Below are 25325 nucleotides of genomic sequence, written 5' to 3'. Positions count from 1 at the left end.
CAGAAAATTGGTTTCAAACCCAACAGGAATTGCTGCTCTATGTGAATGCAGGTCCACCTCGATCAGTTTACAAGTGAACACTGATAAGAGAACTGTATGCAACAGAAGAGACACGTAAAGCTGCATATCTTCAACAGGCCAAACAGTATAGAAACTATGTAGTAGTTGACTGAAAGCATGATTAGCAGTATCTCCAAGAATAAGAAACCAGACAATAACGGGACAAGCAGCGTGCTGACCGTATGCCCCTTTACAGTGCATTCAATGGCGCCATTGGCAGAGAATGACAAGACAGTCAGTGGGTCGCACTTGCGCCGTCTAGGGCCAGAATGCAGAACTTTATCTTTACCTTTTACCGATAGCATATATGAAGAAAACTGTCGATACTCTTCCAAGCGGTATTTGGAGCATTATCGAGGCTAGGAGCTGTGTTACACGGTATTCGCTTAATGTCTCCTGGGGAAGCTAAATTTTTTATCCTGGGTGCTTACTTTGGCACTCCACACTCCAATTCTGTTTTTAACTGCACTGCCCCATACTCTTCAGCTTAGTGTGGCAAGTTTCCATACCAAAAATAAACATTTAGTCAATCAACCTGCTGCACCAGTTTTTACTACTACTGTGCAAGACATTGCTACATACAAGCACGGTCTGTGATACAAAATGCAGCAGTTTGTGTATTTCGAAAGAAACAGAATTCACAATGGAGGGGATTTATGGAATGTGGCATTACAACACACTTGAGTAAGCAGAAGTTAACAACACGGTGGTAAGAGATAACTTTTAGTTCAAGCTTCGGCCAGATTTTTTCTGTTTTAGTGATGAATACAATACAGGAGAACAAGGAAAGAAGTATCCATATACAATGCAGCTTGAGAGGTCTTCATATGGATCACAAGTTTCTGTAACTGCCAAGAGAAGTTGGGCACTATTGCAGCATATCTGCATCTGGGATAGCCACAGTTTCACAGGGTAAATTCTTGTTTTTGACAGAAAGATTATTTTCAATATTATCAGATATTTATGCCCCACTGTAATAATGTTGATACTACTAGAACTACAGATGTGAACATGTCACACAACGTGTGCTTACATGCTGATACCTTTGCAATTTACCAGTTTCAATGTAAATATATAGGCAGATATTGGGCATTGTCTCTAATATGCATATGCAGGTTTTTTTCAGTGAATGAAAAGTGTATTAAGCTTATCCCTACTAAAAGCACTATGCATCAAACTAGTCTATAAATTCACTTGCTTTCAGGTCGTGTCCTTTGTTTTTTGTTTGGGGACTTTGTAATTTATTTGAGTATAATCACAATTAATCAGGCAAAATCAATATTATTCTCAACTAACTACTAAACTCAATTATACACCTACAGATAGCTCTTTTGGTATCTTATCCCACACTGTTAGTGTACATGGTTTGTCATGGCTGCTGAAGGCATTTTTCAATAAATGGGTGGCTCCTACATTTATCATTGTATGTAGTTGTATTATTCCACCAACAGAGTGGGTCTTTAGACGTGTTTCCTCAACTTGTTATTCTACTTCATATAGTGCTATTGTCTATCAGATAAGTTTATTAGTACTGGTATTATTCTAGAGGCAGCAGTGAAATAATTCACAGCCACAGTCTGTGTTCTTCATGCCATACACGACCGAGAAATAGGCACTCATCCGGAAATCCCACATGAAATGACCTGTCAGTTTACCTACTGCCCTCATGATAGCTGCAGTTTACTTTACAATTGCTACATCCCACCCATAGATATAACAGATATAGCATGCTAATTCCTTGTGAACTATGTCGCATGGCACCATCTGTCAAAACTGTATACATTAGCTGCCCATGTCATCCTACGTACAGTAAAAAGATGCACCTGTATACCAACTGAACTTTTTTTGATTGAAGCAAAGTATGATTACTTTTTTCCAGACCTTGGCAAGAAGTTTTCTAACAGCTTTCCATAGACAACAGTTTATACTCCCTTCTATGGAACTCTTCTCAACAATATTGATTTTCCTAAATTGATATCATTTTATGATAAACATGGCAAAACATTACTGAAATAATCTTCTGAATTAACAATAACTGACCAAACATAATCTGAAATTCAGTTTTGTTAACAGAGAAAGTAAAGAAATAACAGCATACTTCAGAATACCTTATTTATTTCAGTTTTAACAGGTGCCCAAAGTGTACTAGTGCATTTCTGTAAAATATTTTGCAGTCTGCGACACTCATCTTCATATCCACTCAGATCAAGTTTAATGCGAGCAAAAGTTGAAAGTGTTCTTTTCACTTTTTCTTCCAACTGAGCACGTTCCTGGAAAATCAGAAACTTTAGTTAACAAGTGTTTTACATTGTGGTACAGTATTATGTAACAGCTAGCATACAAAAACTACACAGTAACATCAAGTTAAAAATAAATGGTTTAAGATTATTTTCTCCAAAATTCTGCAAGATATCTTTAAAAAATAAGGGGTGTTTGTTTATATTACAATTCTGGCAGTTCCGAACAAAGATCCATAGACGTTCTCAATCTGATTCAATAGTCCTTTCACTGTGGGTGATAGCAAACAACAATGGCTTCAAAAATTGTTGCCAGCATAAGTTGTGTGTGAGCAAAAGGATCTCAAGCTACTCAGGTTAGCCAGGGGTTGTGCCTAGTGCATGGATCTATGGTACTGAGTGAAGGAAACGTAAAATTATGGTGACTTTTAAAGCAGCTGTACAAATGTACATGACTAAGACAGGAGTGGCTCACTCAATAACCAGACTGGTGAAATAGTGCAACAAATAGATCAAAAACTGCAATCTGATTCTCAATTAGTCCTCCAACACATTAATTTCCTGATGTTGGACACATCACTCTCTACAAAATTGTCACAGAAAAGCTCAGATACTGCAAATTGTGTTCAAGGTGGGTAACAAAATGCTTACAGAGAGCAATGAACGTGAAGACGATGAGTGTTCCTGAAATACAATCAACAAGTTTGGATGATTTGTTTTTCCACGTTGTTACAGGTGATGAGTCGATAATATTTTGAACAAACCTGCAGTCAAAGAACAGTCACTGCAGTTTTTTTTTTTTTGGTAATTTCATGGAACATCAGTCAACAATTACAGGTGTCAGTAAGAACAAAAATCAAGTCCAAGTTGCAATTTTTTTTTCTTTTTATTCATTTGATGACTAGTTTTGCGCTGAATCCATTTTCAAATCATGATATTTGTATGCACTGTAAAAGTACAATGCACATTTCTGACATCTCTAGAAATGCCACATTCAATTACATTATGATGATTTGAAAATGGGTCTCAGCCCAAAACTAATCACCAAATCAATAAAAAGAAAAAAAATTGCAACCTGGAGTAGCTTTTCGTTCTACTGATTAATAGATGTTGCTGACCCAAGCTACTCCAGCATGGTGGAAGTTCATAGTCAGCTTGGAGATTTAAAGGGCGAAAGACTGCATTCATTCAATTTCTGAGTGCAAGCAGCAAAAGTAGGCGTTTATTCTCAATGTAAATCCTTTGCCGATTGGTAGTAGATTCTGACTTCTCTTTGCATGTGTCATTCACAAATGAAGACAATCACACAGGATATCCTGCAATGCACAGATCTGGTGAAGAAAATGGGGATGTGTCACATCCACATGTCTACCATTAATGATTCTCCATCAGCAAATGGGTGGATATAGTACACAATTACACATACAACACCATGCAGATTTGAAAAAGTGCATATACAGGGCGTAAATTTTAAGCTGACAAACGAGAATAACTCGAAAAATAAGCTTCACAAGAAAAAATGTGTAGAATCCAAAGTTGATTATTTTCGAGGGGGACATCTGCTGCTCCTAAAATTTGCCTGCCATCCCAGCCCCCTGGGGATTAGCAGGAGGCAACATTAAAATTTCAAATGGGAACCCCCACTGTTTATTGCACAATCAGATTCTACATAAAAAACTACGAACATTTTGTCTTTTATTTGTTTTGATTCTTGGTAGTTGGCACTGTAATTCAAGAGAATCCATGAAATCATTTTTGTGTGGAAAATGGTTACTGATAAATAAAAAATACTTATTTACTTCATAAATTTTGATTTGCTAAAACCAAAACTCTCCCTCTCTCCTTTTAGTGAGGGGTTTGAGAGAGAGGAATTAGAGTTTTACAAATGTTGACCCAAATATTAATTTTTTCCGCAGATTCGGATAAGTTTCATTTGTTTCATGGTTATGAGGGCACACAACTTTTACTTACCAAACAAATCATCTGACTAGCTAACAAACTAACTAAACATCCTACTTACTAATGAGCAAACTCATTAACTCTCACAGAGTTAACAGACTAACTGAGGAAAGGATTAACCCACTCACTAACTAAAGATGAACGTATTCCCATTTAAGATTTGGTGGTCCTGAAAAGGAACGACTGGTTTCGTTTTATTGTTGATTATTTGAAAATACTTGCAAGTAAACGAATTTTGGGGTGCTTGTTTCCAGCTAGTACCCTCGCCTCTCACTTTCGGCCTGCTTGTTGTCCAGAAATTCCTTGCATCTCACCGTTTTATGAAATCAAATTTCCAAAGTGATGACCTCGAACTTCGATGCATTTAAAGACTTGTGCTGTAAATCCCTGCACACACCTTGATAAAATGTCTGGTGTAATTGCAGCACAAGAATCTCTTATTCTTTGCCTCATGTTTTCGCAAGTGGTAAGCATTTCCTGATAAACGATATCTTTTAGATAACCCCATAAGAAAAAATCTGGCAAGGTAAGGTCAGGCGATCTGGCTGGCCAATTCACAGGACCTGCCCTGCTGATCCAGCGACCATGGTAAAGTTGATCTAGTACATTGCGCGCTACTAATAAATAATGCACTGGACAACCATCACGTTGAAACCACACATTTTGTTTAAGTTCGATGCTCACGTCTTCAAGTAGATCTGGCAGTTCATTTTCAAGTAGGTTCCGATATTTGTTGCCATTCAAATTACCATCGATAAAATATGGACCGATCAGTTTATTGCTAATTGTACCACACCAAGGTCGCTGATGGTTGACTTCTCAAATCCAGTGTGGATTCTGTTCACTCCAATAATGCATGTTATGGCGATTAACTCGGCCATGGTTTGTGAATATTGCCTCATTGGAGAAAAGTACTCTGGCAAAAAAAGTTTTGGTTTGTTTTCATCCGCTGAACTGCCCAGTGACAAAATGTTAGATGGTTTTGGAAGTCATTGCCATGTAGTTCCTGATGCATGGATACATGGTTTGGATGAAATTTGTGGAGCTTCAGGATTTTCCAAACAATCATGCGTGAAATTTCTGATTGCCTCAATATTTCTCTTCTGGTCGCATGTGGGTTGTGAGACACAGCAGCAAGGACTTCCACTTGATTGTTTTCTCCACAAACAGTAGCTGCATCATTGAGGAGAGACAAATCCCCCACTGTGGGTGGTGGGCATGAAGTCTCCTAAGGAGGAGAAACATGGGTGTAAGTTGCTATATTAAGATAGACAGTTCAACAAAAGGAAGTGGCCTATCTGGAGAGAAGTAGACATTGCAAACAGTTATTGCCAGAGTCATTTGCACTCTAACCACTCTTGTTTCCAGGCTGGTACAAAGGGGATCAATTCACTAAATAGGAGCAAATCAAAGTGCAGACTGTGCTAGACACTACCCGGGGGCCAGCACAGTTGCGACAGAACTTCATTATATGTAACTGCATCACCTGCAAAATGTCTGAGGTCACTATCAATATTGTCTGCAAGATCATTAATATACAACACGAACAGCAAGGGTCCCAACACACAGCACCAAATTTGTTTTCAGTGTGTTTTATGAAGATCAATGGTTTAACCATTTTCCTAGAGCACAATATATATTGGGCAAACTTGGCCTACATGCTAATTATTCAGATCCAAGATCCTCCTCACCAACACAGTCACTACCTGGCATAGTACCCAATGCCCAGATTCCCAGACTAGGCCAACACATACTTCACAGCATATACATGGAGTTCACAGCACAGTTGTGAACAATGAAAACTATTGTAAAGGATGGGGGGGGGGGGGGGGGGGAGACATTACTATAAGGACATGTTAGGCTTCCCTTCCCTTCAGCCCACAGAAAGGCCAGATACCGGGTGCTGGCAATGACTCATTAAGATGAGGGGCTCTCTGGGATATAACACCCAGTGCATGATTGGTTTTACACTTTGCAAGACATCCCTGTACAGATGGCTCACATACCAATTGTGACAATACATTTTATAATCTAAAAGTGTTCCTTTTTTTTTAAGTAGCCTGTTACAGCAGAAAGGATACACTGCAGATTTCTTCTAGGCCCTGGTTGTACAGTGAGAGTTATAATCAGAGCCCTTAAATTCAAGCACTATATGCACATTTAGCAACATCATTATTCTTTATAAGATAGTGTTATTTTTAACTGTAAAAAAATATTGCATTTTTTTAGTTCACTCTGAATGCCATTCTCCCCAGAAACTTCAGTTACATAAAACTGGCATATTGTTGTTGTTGTTGTGGTCTTCAGTCCTGAGACTGGTTTGATTCCTTCTGAATCTGCTTAGTGAATTCATCTCTTGGTCTCCCTCTACAATTTTTACCCTCCACACTGCCCTCCAATACTAAATCGGTGATCCCTCGATGTCTAAGAACATGTCCTACCAACCGATCCCTTCTTCTGGTCAAGTTGTGCCACAAGCTCCTCTTCTCCCCAATTCTATTAAATACCTCCTCAATAGTTATGTGATCTACCCATCTAATCTTCAGCATACTTCTGTAGCACCACATTTCGAAAGCTTCTATTCCCTTCTTGTCTAAATTATTTATCGTCCATGTTTCACTTCCATACATGGCTACACTCCATACAAATACTTTCAGAAATGACTTCCTGACACTTAAATCTATACTCCACGATAACAAATTTCTCTTCTTCAGAAACACCAGTCTACATTTAGTATCCTCTCTACTTCGACCATCATCAGTTATTTTGCTCCCCAAATAGCAAAACCCATTTACTACTTTAAGCCTCTCATTTCCTAATCTAATTCCTGCAGCATCACCTGATTTAATTTGACTACATTCCATTATCCTCGTTTTGCTTTTGCTGATGTCCATCTTATACCCGCCTTTCAAGACACTGTCCATTCCGTTCAGCTGCTCTTCCAAGTCCTTTGCTGTCTCTGACAGAATTACAATGTCATCAGCGAACCTCAAAAGTCTTTATTTCTTCTCCATGGATTTTAATACCTACTCCGAACTTTTCTTTTGTTTCCTTTATTGCTTGCTCAATATACAGATTGAATAACATCAGGGATAGGCTACAACCCTGTCTCACTCCCTTCCCAACCACTGCTTCCCTTTCATGTCCCTCGACTCTTATAACTGCCATCTGCTTCTTGTACAAATTGTAAATAGCCTTTCACTCCCTGTATTTTACCCCTGCCACCTTCAGAATTTTAAAGAGAGTATTCCAGTCAACATTGTCAAAAGCTTTCTGTAAGTCTACAAATACTAGAAACGTAGGTTTGCCTTTCCTTAATCTTTCTTCTAAGATATGTTGTAGGGTCAGTATTGCCTCACGTGTTCCAACATTTCTACGGAATCCAAACTGATCTTCCCCGAGGTCGGCTTCTACCAGTTTTTCCATTTGTCTGTAAAGAATTTGTGTTAGTATTTTGCAGCTGTGACTTATTGACTTATTAAACTGATAGTTTGGTAATTTTCACATCTGTCAACACCTGCTTTCTTTGGGATTGGAATTATTATATTCTTCTTGAAGTAAGGGTATTTTGCCTGTCTCATAACTGGCATATGAGAACTGTAAATTTGTACAGTTATTCCTATCCATCAACTTCAAGTATTTCTAAACTTTACTACAAAAAACCTCTGTTCAGCATATGATTCCTCATTAAATCAGGAAAATGACTTTTTAGCTTGAACGTTGGTGGTTTTTTTTTTTTTTTTTTTTTTTTTTTTTTTTTTTTTTTTTTTTTTTTTTTTTGCTCTATTATTATATTCTCCTGTTTCCTTATGACACCTCTACTGCTAGATTAGTGAGAACACAGCAGATTATAAATTTTAACATTTGTGGTATGCTCCCCACTTGATCTTTGGAATTTTTCTGCTACCTCACATGTAACTTTGAGATCTATCAAAACTTTTTGTATTTAAAAAGGGGAAGTTGCACTGTGGGTCAAATTCCACATTAACCTGTACTTCGTTCTGTCAGAACTAAATTAATGTTCTGTTTATAATACTGGTTTTCTTATTACTATCACATTTTTGATTGATTTGACATGGTGGTGTGGGCATGAACATCAAGGTCTTTAGTGCTCATACTAAAATTTTAAGAGATAAGTGTGGAAGAAGGTCACATAATTAGTAAAACATAAGCTGTAACGAAAACCATATTGAAGTCCTCAAAATCTTTGGCCAGAATACAGATACTTTACAAAATTTTCTAAATAAGCTTTAACACATACAACTCGTCCATCAGCTGAACTAAAGGGCATACTCCCTCAGCCCCTCCTAAATTTGCTTCTGCCAACTTATCACAATATAAAATACACTCAGTTAAAATGTGGTGTTCAGTGATTTGCCAGAGTGATTGGCATGAGAAACACCACAGGCAGATAGCTGGCTTCACCAACTGCAGCTTACTGCCAATCACTGCCAGCCACCACTCTCCAATTGTATGGATCTTTGACTCACCAGCAAAATGACAGCCTGCAGGGGAATAGAACACTGTGTAATAATACGCTCCTTAAGAGCTTCCTCGTAAGCTCTGTGTGCCTGTTCATTTCCCCAAACTCCCATGTATCTTGATACCTTGCACAATGACACCTGCTTCCATCACTACTTGGGATGTACAGTTGGACATGTATCACCTGGACCATTTTCTCTGCTAAGAGCATATTTTGCAATGATTGTTAGGCACTAAGGGGCTCATTGCAAATGACAAACTGTTTGCCATGAATGTATCTCATTTGCAGCATTGCCTTCAGTATCACATGGATCTCTACAAAAAATACAGTGCGGTAAATCCTGATGTCGTGGTTAGAAAATGCTCCTGCACAGCCAAGGGAAGAACCTTGTTTGGAGTCATCAGTGTACACAAATTTAATAATGTGATGCCTATCTAAAAAATGTTAAAAAATGGAGATCAAAACCTGAAATCCAGAGTGCAATCTTTCTTAAAATTCATCAAATCTCAAATAATTCTGCACCTTTGTAACAGCCAAAGTAAAGACCTACTACAACCTTGGTGTGAAACATTAAAAGCGGCCAAGCCCATCTCTAAAAGGCAATCCTTAGAACAAATCCCATACAGCCTACACACTTAGTGTCGAGTAAAAAATAGCTGTTATGTCACAGAATAATTTCATTCCACATGTTTAAAATTTTTATAAATTTCTACCCAGCAAGCTCAGAGCCGAGAAGGTTAACCTGGGGTCAATGTGCCAATCAGAATGTCAAAAATACATACTGCCCATGAAGTGGACAAGATGGCATCCAGTAAGCAAGGCAAGCAGAAGTGCAAATACTGCAGTGCTACATAACAAGGTAGTATGAAGTACACTATATAACTTCAGCCTCAGAGCGCCATTGCAATAGTCAAATGTTGCATAAAGACCTAAGCTCAGTGACCTACAGTAATTATTGAATTACCTCAGTGAGACACGGAGCACTGATGAGACCAACAAACAGGGGCAAAAGCGATCACACACCCAGAGCCACCACATCATAGGTGCAGGCTCAGCTCTTTAAATAATGACGTTTCTGGAGCTCGAAAACACATCCAACCCTGCTGCCATTCTGTCCATCTCGCTAGAACAAGAGAGAATGATAGTACTAAGTTTCAGTGAAACCACAAGCCAACTAACAATGGTCTGCCTGTTGACTTCAACACCAAAACACGACCAACCTGATGCAAACTACAGCCACGGTCTGCAGTTACTGCCTACTGGGACACGGTGGGTGTGGAGAAGACTGGTGTGCAATCATTACCCCTCCACTGAGGGTCAATCGTGGATGACCTGCCAGCAGCGAGCTGTCATCTCCTGAACAACCAGGTGCTCAGCCCCCTGTCCGACTCACGAATATCTGCCACAGTCTTGGTCGACTCGAGCCTAGTCTTCACAACAACAGACATCCTGGACCACACAGTCGGCTGTTCTCAACTGAGTGCATGACGAGCTGTCTATGAGAGCGCTGCAGTGTGAGCCACACTGTACCACAGAACATCTGGGCAGGCAACACATTCCCAACCCCACACTGCTGCCAGCACACTATGTGGCCGTGACTCACTCACTTGGGCCTGTGACATCACGACTCACCTACGAGGCATCAGCACTTTTTTGTGACACGTGCTTATGCCTGGCCGCTGTCTGATGCACTGAGACAGTTTGTAACTCTGTAAACTCAGCCTGGGAAATAAAAGTTATTACAGATACTGCTGTGACACTAACACCTCTGGATGTGTACTGAACTCCTCTCTCTCAGTGCCCAGCCTCCCGCATACACTGCAACCCCAGCTCCCCCGGTCAGAACACAGCCTTTCCAATGGTGGGTGAGTGGCAGTATGGTATGCAGGTGTGTATGGCATGAACAGTGTTTTACAGACCTGTCGCAGCATTTGTAGTTGTTGCCTCATGTGGAGCTATGGGTCATCAGCCTCAGTCTAAAGGCTCGGTATGGGGCTTGTTTCTAGAGGCCCCTGCGGCCAGCCAAATTTCTTTATAGCGTGCTCCACATCCAATGTTCACAAATAAGAGTGTCATGCAGTTACATGCACCACACATCCATAATGAGGTTGAGATTGCACAAGGCCCTGTAAAACTGGAGCAGACACGTTTGGTCTGCTCTCCACGAATTATGATTAAGCCATTTTAAAATACTTAGTGCGATGAGGAACTGTCTTTTCAGGTCCCTGAGGTGTGGCAACTATGTAAGTTTAGAGTCAAATGTGAGACCCAGAAACATCATCGTGTCTTTAAAATTAACAAGTGTCCTTCATCCTCAACTCAGAAATGTTTAAAACAGAACTTGAACAGTTAAAAAGAATACACACAGACATTTTAGTTGATAATTTAAAACCCCTCCCTCTTCTCCACCTATGCATCCAGCTGAGGAACCAAAGACACAAAAGTCACTGTCACGCAAAGAACACTGGACAGGATATTTACAATTGATGTGATACTATCAATAGCAGTGACAAATACATTCACACTTAAAACGCTACCTTGAAGGACACTGTTCTCCTGCTCAAAGTGATCAGACAGGACATCGCTATCTAAAATAGAGTGGTGTGAGGAAGGACTGTATACAGATAAGAAAACATCCTTGAAAACCCCATTTGTGGAACTGCCCGAGGATAAGGCGCCTCCAAGTAGTATTGTAGGCCTTGTTGATGTAAAAAAAATATACCCAGGAGGTGATGCTAATACAAGGAGGACTGTCATATAGCTGCTTCCAGGATGGCCAGGTTATCAAAGATGAAGCAATACCTCCTGAACCCACACAGAAGGTGACTAAGGTACTATCTGGAGTCCAAGAGCCAGACAAGGTGGCAGTTTACAATCTGCTCCAAGGGCTTTCACACGCAGCTAGTGAGAGAAACACTATGATAACTACTCGAGTATGTGTGGTCCTTCCTGGGTTTTAAAAGTGGAATTAAAACTGCCTCTCACCACAAGTTAGAAAAGTGACCTGATGCTAAAATGAGGTTAAAAAGGGCGAGGAAGATTTCTTTTCTCCACCCTGCAAGGTGCCAGAACATGCTATAACGGACCCTATTGTGACCAGGTAATGTGTCATAAGCTGCAGATCAATTTGGCTTCCAGGTGGACAAGGGGTAGGTAGTTCTATGCTTCGTCAGTGGTATAACTGAAGTCTCAACTACCCCTTTCAGCAATCAATTGTGGTGCCTGAAAACTGAATCATGACTGGCAGTAGCAGTAACTGTGGCAAAATAGGCCACCATAATCTGGGTAATGTGTTGTGGGTTCATCTGGAGACTGCCATTCCCCACTACAGTAGCCATCGGGTACCTCCCACATCTCCCAGGAATCATGCTGATGGTCTCCTGTATGACCGTACTCTTAGTGGAATGGTTTATGGTGGTCAAAAACTGACAGATCTCTTCTTGTTTTCTCTAATAAATCAGTGACATTTAGCTTTTGCTACCCAAAAGGCTATGAGATTCTCAGCAGCTGACCCGCACTTTAACCAGTGTAGCATTGCCCACCTGATCCTGACTGCAGTATGACATTCATCACACCAGTGATGGAAAGACCGCCAATTCAGCTGGTCTTAAGACTGTGGAATGGATGCTTCAATAGTGCGAAGGATCATTTGGGTAATATGATCCACCAATTCCTGTGTTCAAACACAGCAAGTTGCCTATAAAGTGTCCAGTCTGCTCTACTGAGCTCCCATCATTACAGCTTTCTTTTGGGCACCAAATTGAGAAGTGATCACTTGAGTGCAAATTATTGATTACTTCTCACTGAGCAATTTGTGTACCGAGAGACTGATAGCAGAATCACTCTGTTGCAGTGGTGAAGTGTGTGCTCCACCACATGATCAACATGCACCAGAGGACATAAGAAGGCTCTCAAATTCCTCTACCCCTGTGCCAGGTGGTTGCACAGCCCCAAAGAACATTGTGTGCAGTAAAATCACCACATAGGATGAAGGGGTGGGAAAGCTGATTAAGGAGCTCACAGAAAACCTCTTTTTTAGGCACAGTCCTTACATCAATTTTGGTTTTGTGTATGCATTATCTTCCACAACCCAAATTATTGTGCCCATGGTTCCTATCAATACATTGAGTTGAAAGCAGTATGCCAGCAAAAACTAGAAGCCTTTTTACACCTGAATAGCATCAATTATGCACTGTTACAATATTTTACACCTGCATATTAGATATTTGTCTATGGCTGGCCCCTTTAATCTGATGTTTCTTACATTCACAGGAGTTTGTTACTTAAACAATGTGCGACAAAGTTTCAAAGAGTTTCATTTTGAGTTTATAAACTTATCTGAAAGTATACTATTTCTGTAATGTGTCCACCTCCGAACCGTAGTGGTAGTGTTTCCGCCTATCACGCAGGGGGCCCGGGTTTGATTCCCAGCAGGGAACTGCGTGCCGTGTGTCCATCACCATTTTCATCATCATTGACCCGCAAGTCGCCGAAGTGGTGTCAACTGAAAAGGACTTGTGATACGGCGGCCGAGGACCCTCCCCCGCATGGGGCCTCCCGGCCAACAAAGCCATACGCACATTTCCATTTCTGTTATACCGACACACTGCCATTTACCCTACTGACTGGTTTCAGAGCCCTGTGACACAGACCTACACCATTACAAGTATAAAAGGGAGCAAAACTACCCCTCTTATCTCATTCTTTTTCTTTATAACTGTGCTATTAATAAGAAACATTAGTTTCATGTCTCTGTCATATGGGAGACATGATCAGGAGAGCTGCTTTAAAACTGTATTAATAAAAGTTGTAAAGCTTGACTCTCACGCAGTTCACCCAAGCCATAATGTTGATTCTTTTTTAAATTATATGAGTACTGCTCTGGTCCACAAAAAAGTGTACATGATATAACCATATCAAGAATTTATAGCTATATAAAGGATAAGAAGGGAACTGTTACAGACTTACCAAACGCAGAAGCTTGTTTTGGTTTATAAGGTCCTCCTCCAAAACCGCCAGAACAGGGAAAAATTGCAAGCCCAAAGCCATTTCTGCCGATAACAACCATTTTGCCTGCAAAGGCAGACAATTTATGTCATGAAAACAGTATGTAAATTTTTTAAAGTGCAGTTTCAAATTTAATAGGAATTTTAAAAATTGCCATAACATGGCAGTTATAAATTTGTGTGCAGTGGAAGTTGTACACAGGATGGACAAAAAAGTACTTTTTACTTTTTGCAAATATCTCACATTATTTATTAGTTATTAGAAAAATGAACCAGCATAGCTGCTTATAATAACTGATCTTCATTCATGACAGACTGTTTCAGCATTTATTGCCATTGTCAAGCACCTACAAATACAATTTTGTAAAGTAACCATATTGTACTCATGTCTAAGCTAATGTGACATCCATATTATGTCATTAGTGAACTGTCATAACTATCACTGTTTTGATAAGATGGTAAGTGACATAAATATATTGAAATAATGTTAATTATGGTTTGCCAGTTCAACTCTTACAGCGATGTATGTATACAAAGACTATGCAGACGAATAGCGCAATATGTACTTCTGATTTATCCATCTAAATGCAGGCAAAATATAGTCATTTTAATATAAATTACATCCACATTCATGCAGATTCTCACCATAATTGTATTCACAGGTACTTGACAATGGTGATAAAGGCTGAAACAGTCCGTCATGAATAAATACTAGTTTTTATTAGCAGTTATTCTCATGCATTCGTCTAACAATCATGCCATTATCTGAAATATATTATGCTGCTGGCCCTAAAATAGAAAAACTCTAATTAAGGCACTGGCATAAGCTGCAGTAGAGAAAGTACCAGACATATACCATTCATATATGTGCTACACATAATGGAATCAAACCAAAAATAATAAAATGACATATTTCATGGATCTTCTCTGGTTAAGATAGTACCTCGGGAGCATTTATACAGAACTAATGTGAGAGAAAATACTGAGAAAATGTATGTCAACACAACAAATTTTGTCACTTCTGATTTTTCAGTTATGTGGAATAGTTGTAATAATTTCTAAATGTGATTTCTAATTCATCTTCATAAAATTTGCACAAACTGAGTGATATTTTCTACCTATGTAAAAAGCAGCTATGAACCTATATTACTCAAGTCCATCAGAAATGAACCAGCACCAGCCAGTGTTTGTGGGAACATTGATGAAAGGACAAAAACTCACATTTGACTGTTCCGCTGCCAGAATTGTAGTTATTATTTATTAACAGTGAGGACATCCATAACAAGGCCCCTACTAGAAGGCCGATGTGACAACAGTTCCTCAACTGACAGATTTCCTCAGCACTTCATTAGGCAATGGCAGTTCAAACAAGACAGCTGATTGTATACACCCCTCAACTGTAACTGTATCCACTAGACACACAAATAGCTAAGTAAGCATGTGAACCTTAAGAAATGCCAACATCACCACAATAATTTTCAAGGCAAAGGTCAAATCTCACTTATTATCTGTATTACAACATGATGTATACTACCTATTACGAAATAAGTCAGCAGAATGCCTGTTGCACATTAATTACCAATCCACATGCAGCTTGTACTGGAGTTTAGAGAACTTGCTCACACTTGAGCAACACAGCTGCTATTCAAATTTGTATTGTTTAAATGAACAAGAGTGTCTTTCATACACCCACAGAACAATTAGTCATAAGCCTCAATGGCTACAATGTAACTATGGAAATAAGGATTTATGTAGCTCTATTTCAATCAAGGATTGCATTCTCATCATACATGTAGTGAAACACATGTTGCAAAAATGTTATGTCATGAAATAAAACATATGAGGGAGGATCAGAAAGTAAGATTACAAATTTTGCAGTGGAACATGTACATTTTATTTGATACAATCAATACAGCCAACTGATAGTTTATACATTAGGTTATTGGTCTCTAAATCAGTTTAGGCACTTGTCGCTTCAATGGACAAGTTTGAGTATATCCTCCTGGTAAAAATCCTGTCCTTGCATGTTCAGCCATGTTGTTGTTAAGTGTTTCACTTCCTCATATGAAGTGAATAGTCAGCCTCCTAGGTGCTCCTTCAAGTGAAGAAAATGGTGGAAATCATTTGAAATGCAGTTCTGGCTGTATGGAAGGTGGTCAATGATGTCCCAGCGAAACTGTTTCAACAGTGTGGTGGTCTTCTTGGCTTTAACAGGTTGCTCATTGTCATTAAGGAAGATGATGATGCCTTTGGTGAGAAGTCGTGGCTGTTTCTTCCTGACTGATTCACACAATTTTGTCAAGGTTTCACAGTACTGGTCAGCAGCCACTGTCTTCCTCTTTCCATAAATTCCTCGAGTACAACACCTGTGCTGCTCCAAAACAGTGTGGCCACCACTTTCGTGGCATATGATGTCACCTTAAATGTCTTTGCCTTTGGAGAGAAGGGGGTGTTTCCATTCCAGTGATGACTGATTACTGTTGAGGGTGTAGTGACGGATCCATGTTTCATTACCCATGACAATGCAGTGAAGAGAACTGTTCCCTTCCACGGAGAACCATTCCAAAAGTTGCAGACTTGTCCCCATACACTTTTCCTTGTTCAGCCCTAAAGACAACATCGGTCGAATTTTGTGGAACCCATTGGGAACAAACTTTCTGGTACTGAAGAATATTGTGAACAATGTGATAAACACTTCCAAACAACAGTCTCAGTTCTACCATGATATGCTGTAACATGTCCTAAATCAGCTCCTCCGTGTGAGCTGTGCAAATCTGTTGATGAACCTCATCATTGACATTTTCCCTACTGGTTGCAAACTTTTGACAGCATTCTACAACATGCTGATGAGGCACTGCAGTCTCTTCACAATCTCTTAAAGATGCCACTGAATTCTGAGCTATGTTTACATGTTTTGCCCACAGAAATCAAATAAGTGAGTGGACTTTTTCACGAGACCAGTTTTCCAAATGAGTCACCTTACCTACAGCTTGCACTGTAGGTGGAGGGTGTCAAAACTGCCCAACTGCCAGCTGCATGTATCAGAATTACCACTTCAAAAATACGGGCCTGTAATCTTCAGTTCTGATCACTCCTCTTACTTACCTGGTTTACAATGTATATTAAACACTTGTCTTGAGGGTCTCTGTACAATTTAAACTAGCTTGTGAGAATTTCACAGTAAAACCCATAACATTCCATTACACACCAATCAAAACAATTTTGCTCCATGCTCATGGCTAGCATATTTTGTGATTATTATTATTATTACTACTATTATTAGGAACTTCTTTTTATATATTCTTTTGACCACAGGCAATCACTACGTGTAACATAAATGGTCTCAGGGGAGCACAGAAACGTATGCTGTTTCTCGAACATGAACAAGACATTGCAGCTTATGTACACTGTTCATTCTCAATAAGCCTTGAAGAGTCATTTCAAGTTTATACTGAGTGTAAATTATCACTTTACGACACGGTGGTTTGTCAGCAAAGGAAGTGTTGTTTTGAGCTGGTAAACACCACAGAAACTGCTATTTTGAGACACAACATGACGAAAATATGCCTCAGTGGTCACCTGTGGGAAATGGCACTACCTGATGATGTGTTCCCACAAATCATGGCTTTTAGGCTCTCCAAGAAGAAGGCGACAGAACCACAGCATGTGTGCGTGTGTGTGTGAAAATCAACAGCTAGAATGGAACCTGGAGCAATGGCGTTGTGTGCACTTCACCAATGAGAGCAGGAATTGTATGGCAACTGTTGCCAATGAGCGTGAATGCAGGCAGATGCCAATGCACATCTCGAGGCATGCAGTGTCACTGTTTCAACTGGGAGGTGCATCATTCATCTTTGAACCAACTATGCAGTACAGATGCCAGGTGGTTTACATCACTATCAAAGGTAATTTGAGGGTTTCCAGTATTGTGACAGGATCTTGCAGTCTACTGTCCAGCCCTACTTACAACATTTCAGCAATGAGTTCTTTTTCCAGGATGATAACACAGAGGCACTCCATACCCACATTGTGAATACCTTTCTCGGGGAGGCAGCAATCAACCCAAGGGGATTGCACGCAATATCTGTCGACAGAAACTCTACAGTACGTTTGGAACCACTTGAAACTTGCCATGCTTATCACAGGAAATCTTCAAACACACTAGATGAACTCAGGAGTGCATCCAACGAAGAGTGGAAAAGGCTACAGCAGCAATGTGGTGGCAAGCTTTGTGGGCAGAACGCCATGTTACAATGCACGGGGTGGAGTGACTCAATAATGAATGTTATCTAGCAGCAGATTCTGATTTCACAAATCAGCACTTTTCGACACACTGCATTTTTAAGACATTATTTGATTTCCTGTCCCACTTGAATGTCAGGCCACAAATTTCCACACATGTGTAGGGAAAGCAAAACATATTTTAAAAATTCAGAAGCTGAGCTTGAGATGATACAGTATCTTGGTAATAACTGAAACACATGACCCTGATCCACATTCTGAATGCCAAGACTTGCACCTGCTTTTGTGCTGTTAGTTGCACAAAGTCACAGATAAAACACAAGACTGATATTTCAGTATAAAATGTTAGCTGCTGCCTATTGATGAATGCAGTGAAAACTCTCTTCAAGATAAGTTCACTTACCATGAGAGCTATATGCCAGCAGATTTTTATAGAAACACTGGGTCAGCACTTGATAAAGAGATTTAGGTTCACCTTTTTAACGTCTATTCTTAGGCATTTTCCAACTGTTTACTTTAGTTGTTGGACAAACAAATGTACAAATTTAATTAAAACTGATTGTGAACTGTGCATCAAAACATATTAAGTTTTTTGAAGAACAACAATGATGCATCAAAAAACAAATAGTATGAAGAAAGACAGGTACATGTTCTGATGTGAGCATGACAAGAAGCCTGTCCCACCCTCTTTTAAGAGGAAAAAATGTTTAAAGAGTATTCACTGATTTCTTGAAAGAAGGCCAGGAAAAATACACACAGAATTTTGTGCAACGAATTACAGATATCAGTGAAACAGCTGTGCATGTGCTTTGAAGATACAGGTTAGAGCTAAAAGGTCTACTGATTACATTACTTTCCTCTCTTTCATTAGTTCACTTTGTTGCTACTGTTAGTGGGTAACTTTTGAAATGAGAAATACTATTGACAATACCATACCCATGCTACAGTTCCCTTGATGCTAAAGATTTTAATTGTCTTTAAAAGTTTATAAGTAATAAACATTATTATACACACCACACACAAATGTAACAATTTCAACAGCACTTTCATTCCTATAACTTTAGTTTCCCTCTTCTGTTTATTCCATGACTCTTGATCAAAATACAGACAGTCAATGGCCTTTCTGAGGTGGATATACCAGTTTTTACCAGATAACTGAAGTTAAGCACTGTCGGGCAAGGCCACTTCTTACATGGGTGACCATCCGGGTATGCCACACAACTTTACTTTTTACTTTACACAAAAAACACATTTTCTTAACAGTACCTGTACACCAAGCACACACACATTGTAAGAGTGGATAGGCATTTAAAGTCGTAAACTCAGTTCAGCATTACAAGGCTGAAGTACTTCTCTTATATTAATACAGAAAGGAATTCACTAACACTTACTTCGTTTCTGCGATCTTCTTGCTGATGGCCTGAACCCACACCCTGTGCAAGCTCTTTGTTTGCATCAGTTTCAATACTGATATTTCTCATTCTGTCAACAAGCACAGACATTGGACTACCACCATCTGGATTTCCTGATGCAGCTTTACGTTGTTCCCATGCTTTTTTAATTTCTGCCAGACTCCCTTCCTGCAAGGAGGAGTAAATATACAGTCATCAATGACAATCATATCTTGAACAAAAGCTAACAAGAATACACTATGATGATAAATGTTTCTCTTTCTTAGAAGAGAAAATACGTCTTTTGGGGAACGCAACTGTATGCACAAAGTTTAGGAAGAATTACTATCCAAATGCTGTCATTAACAGAATAACTGAGGATTAAAATATACAGACACTGACTTCTTAACTCTGTAGAGATAAAAATAATTAAGTTTCAGAAAGTACCACACAATAATAATATGGGCATATAAGCTCATTAGACAAAATAATAGTTACTTTCCTTTCCATAGTATATAAAATCTTCACTAGTCTTGATAACTGATGTTCCCACTGGGAAACGATTGTTGTATGACCACCTGACAGTAAGCAGTGCTGTAAGTCAAGTTTTTGGCGTGTGTACAGTAGATGATAGAACACTTTCTCACTGATCTAATTGCTTTCGCTTTGGCCACATACACATAAATTATAATCCAGCTATGAATTGGGGCATATGCTCTTTATAAAAATCTTCATGTGACATATAAATAACTACCAGAGTCTACATCAGTTCCACTAAGATTAGTATTAATTCTGATGAATTATGTAAACGTGAAAAAAATAAAAAAATAAATAAAAATAATTATGAGAGATGGGTCTCTCACTGAATGACTGCTGAACAAAAGCAGAAATGGCTGACGTCAGTCATGTTCAACATTTTTAAAATGAAAGGTGAGGTAATCTTGCATCAAATTGTCACGAATGATGGAGTATGGGTTAAGACATTTTAAGCCAAAATTGAAATCATGATTGCCACACGTGCACTCCCATAATTACTAGATTATTTTAGTGTGTGTGTGGGGGGGAGGGGGGGGGGGGGGGCACACACACGAGAGAGAGAGAGAGAGAGAGAGAGAGAGAGAGAGAGAGAGAGAGAGAGAGAGAGACTAAAATAATCTAGTAATTATGGGAGCTGATATTTGGATTTTCTATCTTTCCTCAGTTAACATGACTTAATGGCCCTTGGCTCATAAAATAATTTGAGAATTGCTTGAATGAGTGCTTTTTAAGAGTATCATTACCTATAACTTGATATCTAAAAACAATTAAACTTTGAGCCTCCATAAATTACACCACAAATCCAGCACAAATCATCGATACCACAGATGAATTAAACTGGTTGCAGTCCATTCCACGAGACACATCCCCTCAGTTCATTTATGCTAAAGGTGCTGCGTTGCACAAATCAAAACATTTATTCAAAGTACATGGTTTATTAATAAATGCGATTCCCAATCAGAGCCATCATTGATGTTTTTTCACTGTTACCAACTTAATTACAGGAGGCCTTCACAAAAATAAAGTACTGGAGATCTTAACAACCCACCTCAACATCAACACAGTTAGAAATAATCGAGGCATATAGACATGCCCCTTCTCACGAGTTGTGAGGTCACAAAAACCAAGTATAAATATATCCTTCACAGTACAATAAAGCTGCCTGGTGGCAAGTACTATTTTAATTTCTAATACTTTTAATATAAAAGAAGTTATCCCCTGTACATGAAATCAACCACAATGTACACAAATGTGGTAGCAACAATATCAGTCAGTTGTTCCTTTCTACAACTCAGTCTGCCATCTTAGCAGAATAAGAAAACACAGTTTTTATGAACTTTAGAATGACTGAAATCATGTGTAAAAGTACTCATCTTAATGGAACTGTTGTGATAATTTCAAAATTGGTCTTAGATTTCATGAGTCCGCATTATTTCCAAAGTTGCAGTGAATTTAATGTTGTGATTAAAATTTTAATAATATTCACCTAATGCATTTGAGTTCCAGTTGTATGTGTAAAACAAGATCTTCTGTCCTCTAGCATCAGTGGAAAAGAACTATACCTTTCAAAACATCGTGTAACTGAGTTTTCATATTGCTTAACATATTCCTTTCTTAATATGTGATACGGTTTTGTTAACAGGCGAAAGAGTAGGTCTCTCACAAAAAATATCATATTATGGTTATTAGTTGTTATAGATTCTGAATTCATGGTAGCAAAATAGGGGTAATTAATTTATCTGGTATCAACATTTGAAACATGGATTTATTAAAGGTATCATGGTAAACAATTTCAAGATAATTATGTGGTATCTATGGAATCAGCAAGAAATCACCAATGCTGTTTTATTGTAAAAAAAAAAATATATCTTACGGATAACAAAAACAGACTACATGTAGTGTTAGCTCAGATTACAATGAAGAGTCTGTCACAAGGTGCTGTGATCGACCTTGCTACAGTAATCAATAATCCGTTACTCTAAGTTCGCGTTGACAATATTTTAATAGTAACATTGAAAAGTCTGACATTGATTCAGTTACCTATAATGAAGCTGATGTACCTTCACTCATGACATGTGTGATTTCACAGAGCCAAGTCCATACAGTTCACAGGCCCAATTATAGAGGGCTCCTGCGTCGGCCCCTGGCACACACTGATGAGCCGCCAAAGAAACAGCATTATTTAAGCAATCAGAAATGAGTGCTCAGCCTATTCTTCACACAGTACTACTGTTGTCCAGTCAATGTGATGCACAACCTGCATCTTATGTGTTGCTCTATGAAGTACCATGCTTCCTGCACCGTGTTTGTTCTTGCTATAACAAACTTCGCGATGAGTGAGAATTACATTTTTTCTGCATGTTAGTGTCAGTGTTAAGTCACCTGACAAACATCTCGATAGAAGAAATAATCCAATGTCTCACTGCTCAGCAACAAGTTTTTGCAGAACAACAGCAGGCTCTCGTCACCAGTCTTAAACAAGTGACGTCTGCATATTCATGGCAGGTTACTCTCCAGACATTGCAACTGTCGCCCTTTCTGGCATATGATGAATCAGCTGAAGATTGGGTCTGCTATGAGATACAGTTTAGCCAACATTTCCAGGTCTTTTGAATAGACAATGCAAACCTGTGTATGGCTTGCTTTCTTTCTTTCCTGGCTTTTGCTGCATACATATTAGCTGTTGTGCCAACTTGCACCTTTGCAAGAACTGTCCACCTTATCATTTGATGAACTGTCAAGCTTCCCTCAACCAATTACTGTGACACAACTTAAGCCATCATTGTAAATTTATAACTAGTACCCATCACGAATCCTACGATGATTTTATTCATCTGGATCTGGCCCCGGATAGGGATGTCCACGAAAAAGCACTTCAGTGTGAAAATCCAATGCCTACAGATGTTCTCAAAAAAGTACAGTCCTTTGAAGTGTCATGGGCCGAATGCGATCAGGTTGCTGAATGGGGAGGGGTACGGTGGGGGGGGGGGGGGGATGGGGAGGGGTCGGCAGCTACTCAGTCAACCCCTATTAGGCACACTGCAAGTGTTCAGGATGACAGGGAAGCCACTGCAACAGTCAACGTTCAACTTGTCGTCGCATGGGAAAGCGTTGGTTACAGCCACAGCAGCAATAGGCACCATCACACCAGCAGCCACTTGCCCCCTTCTGCCTTGATCATGCTGCTTTGTCCAACACAACCCTGCTGTGTGCTCTAAGCGTTGGGCAGTTTGCACCACGTGTTGCAAGAAAGGCCACACTGCATCGGAATGTAACTCCTTTTCCAATGTGGCACACACAGTAGAAGTGATGGACATAAATTGTGTCTCTGCAATGATTATTTCCCTGAAAAAATTATTTATTGACTTGAGAGTGCTTCATAAACCGCTAAAACTGCATGTGGACAAAGAGGCTGCAGTGACCTTAGAGAACACACAAATTTATGTGGACTTAGGCTCCTTTAACCTCACACAGGTTTCACGGAATTTGGTTAGCTATAATAAACAGCAGAATCCAACCCTAGGTCAGTTCTCCACTCTTGTATCTTACACATCTGTTGTTTGCTCTCTCACCTTCCTTTCTGTGGATCATCCCCAGACCACAGACCTGTTCGGGTTAGGTGCATTTAACGCTTCAGTTTTCTCGATTGCTGACGAGGTAAATTTAGTGTCACATCAAGTTATGTATCAGCTACTGGAGTCCCTCAGTCCTGAGTTTTCATTGCTGTTTTCCCCTGGGCAAGGCTGTGGTACTGGTTTTCAGACCCACATTACCATGAAAGTTTCTGCCCACCCTCGTTTTCTTTCAGGTGAAGATGCCTGCCGCGTTGCACAACTCTGCGGAGGCCAAATTAGACCTTTTGACACTGCTCGATGTCTTTCGACCTATTTCTTTCAGTGAATGGCCTACACCACTAATCATTAAGAAGCGGAGGGTGGTAAGCTTCGTCTCTGCGATGACGTTGGTGTCATGATTAATAAAAGTCCACGATACATACATACCCTTTGTCCCACCCTGACAAACTGCTCGCCGAATTGTCAGACGGCCACCACTTTTCCATGATTGATTTTTTGTAAGCATACCTCCAGCTCCCCTTGGATGAGGCCACTATGTTTTCTCATTGTCAATACACCATTCGGCATATACCAATATAAATGCTTGCCTTTTGGCTTCCCAGGTACACTTGCAATTTTTCAACATTTTTTGATCAACTAACAGCCTTTGTACTCGGCTCCACCACTTACCTCAATGATATCGTTGTTTCGAGTACTTTCACCGAAGACCACCTTGGCAATCTCTGATCGTCGTTTTCTGTTTTGCAGTCTGCAGCACTCAAGGGAAACCTTGCGAAGTCGCAATTTTTTTTTAGCTGTCAATTGAGTCCATAGGTTTTGAAGTTTCTCACACAGGGGTCAAGCCGTTGCATCAATGTGTTAACACAATTGCAGTTTTGCTGAAGCTGACTTCCATTACGAAGCTGCAGGCATTTCTAGGTAAAGTTGCATACTACCACAAGTTTTTACTTGACACATCCGATGTTCAGCCACTGCTTGCACTTTTGTGTAAAAATGTTGCTTTCTCTTGTTCCATGCTTGTGACCAAACTTTCACTTTGCTTCACTCTGCTCAGCCACTTTTCAGCCATGTTAGCATATCGTGTTGGCACACAAATACGTGCATAAATCTGAATGATCCATTGTTTATGCTTCTAAGACTAACTCCTGCTCAAAAGTTGTGTTCTCAGATTGAAGAGGCTTTTGTGATTGTTTTTGCTCTCAAGAAATTTCACGTCTTCTTGTATTGTTCTAAGTTCCATTTAATCGTGAATCACTTGGCATTAGTTGCTCTTTTTAACCCTTGGACTTCTTTGCTGGACAAGGCAGTGCATTGTTTGCAGCAATGGGCTCTGTTACTCTCCTGATATCATTATTAGATCTGTTACCGGCTGACAGAGCAACATTGCAATCGAGTTGGACCCAGCATTTGATAAGGGCAAGTTGCTTTGTTTCTATTCACATATTGAGAACCAGAATGCGGTCAATAGTTTTCCTATCACTAGTGCCAAGACAGCGTAGGCTGTCACCACGGACCCTACACTTTGTCAAGTCCTCATTTGTGCAGCATGGTTGGACAGAAAGAAAAAAACCAGGCTGTGACTTCGATTCCTTGCGTAACTACTTCTTCCTCCAGCATTGCCTTTCTGTGTTTGACTGGGTTCTTTTGTTACCTATGAAGGACACTGCCCACAGGTTAGACAGAGAGAAGTCTTCCAAAGTAAGAGTCATTTCAGGTCTGCCGCAGGGGAGTGTCATAGTACCGTTGCTACTCACAATATACATAAATGACCTTGTGGATGACATCGGAAGTTCACTGAGGCTTTTTGCGGATGATGCTGTGGTGTATCGAGAGGT

The 25325-nt window shown here is 39.7% G+C and overlaps 1 protein-coding gene across 1 annotated transcript in view; it reads right to left on the bottom strand.

Moving 5' to 3' along the window:
- LOC126299484 (uncharacterized) overlaps positions 1-25325 on the bottom strand; it is a 66820-nt gene that overhangs the window by 14375 nt on the left and 27120 nt on the right. The window contains exons 4-6 of the mRNA XM_049991421.1: positions 19379-19567; positions 13708-13812; positions 2169-2330 (exon numbers count right to left, since the gene is read on the bottom strand). Of these exons, the coding sequence (XP_049847378.1) occupies positions 2169-2330; positions 13708-13812; positions 19379-19567 (456 nt within the window). The remainder of the gene's footprint in view (positions 1-2168; positions 2331-13707; positions 13813-19378; positions 19568-25325) is intronic.

This window comes from Schistocerca gregaria, chromosome X (genome assembly GCF_023897955.1).
Source record: "Schistocerca gregaria isolate iqSchGreg1 chromosome X, iqSchGreg1.2, whole genome shotgun sequence".
NCBI lineage: Eukaryota > Metazoa > Arthropoda > Insecta > Orthoptera > Acrididae > Schistocerca > Schistocerca gregaria.
This window is presented reverse-complemented; position numbering and strand designations above follow the sequence as displayed.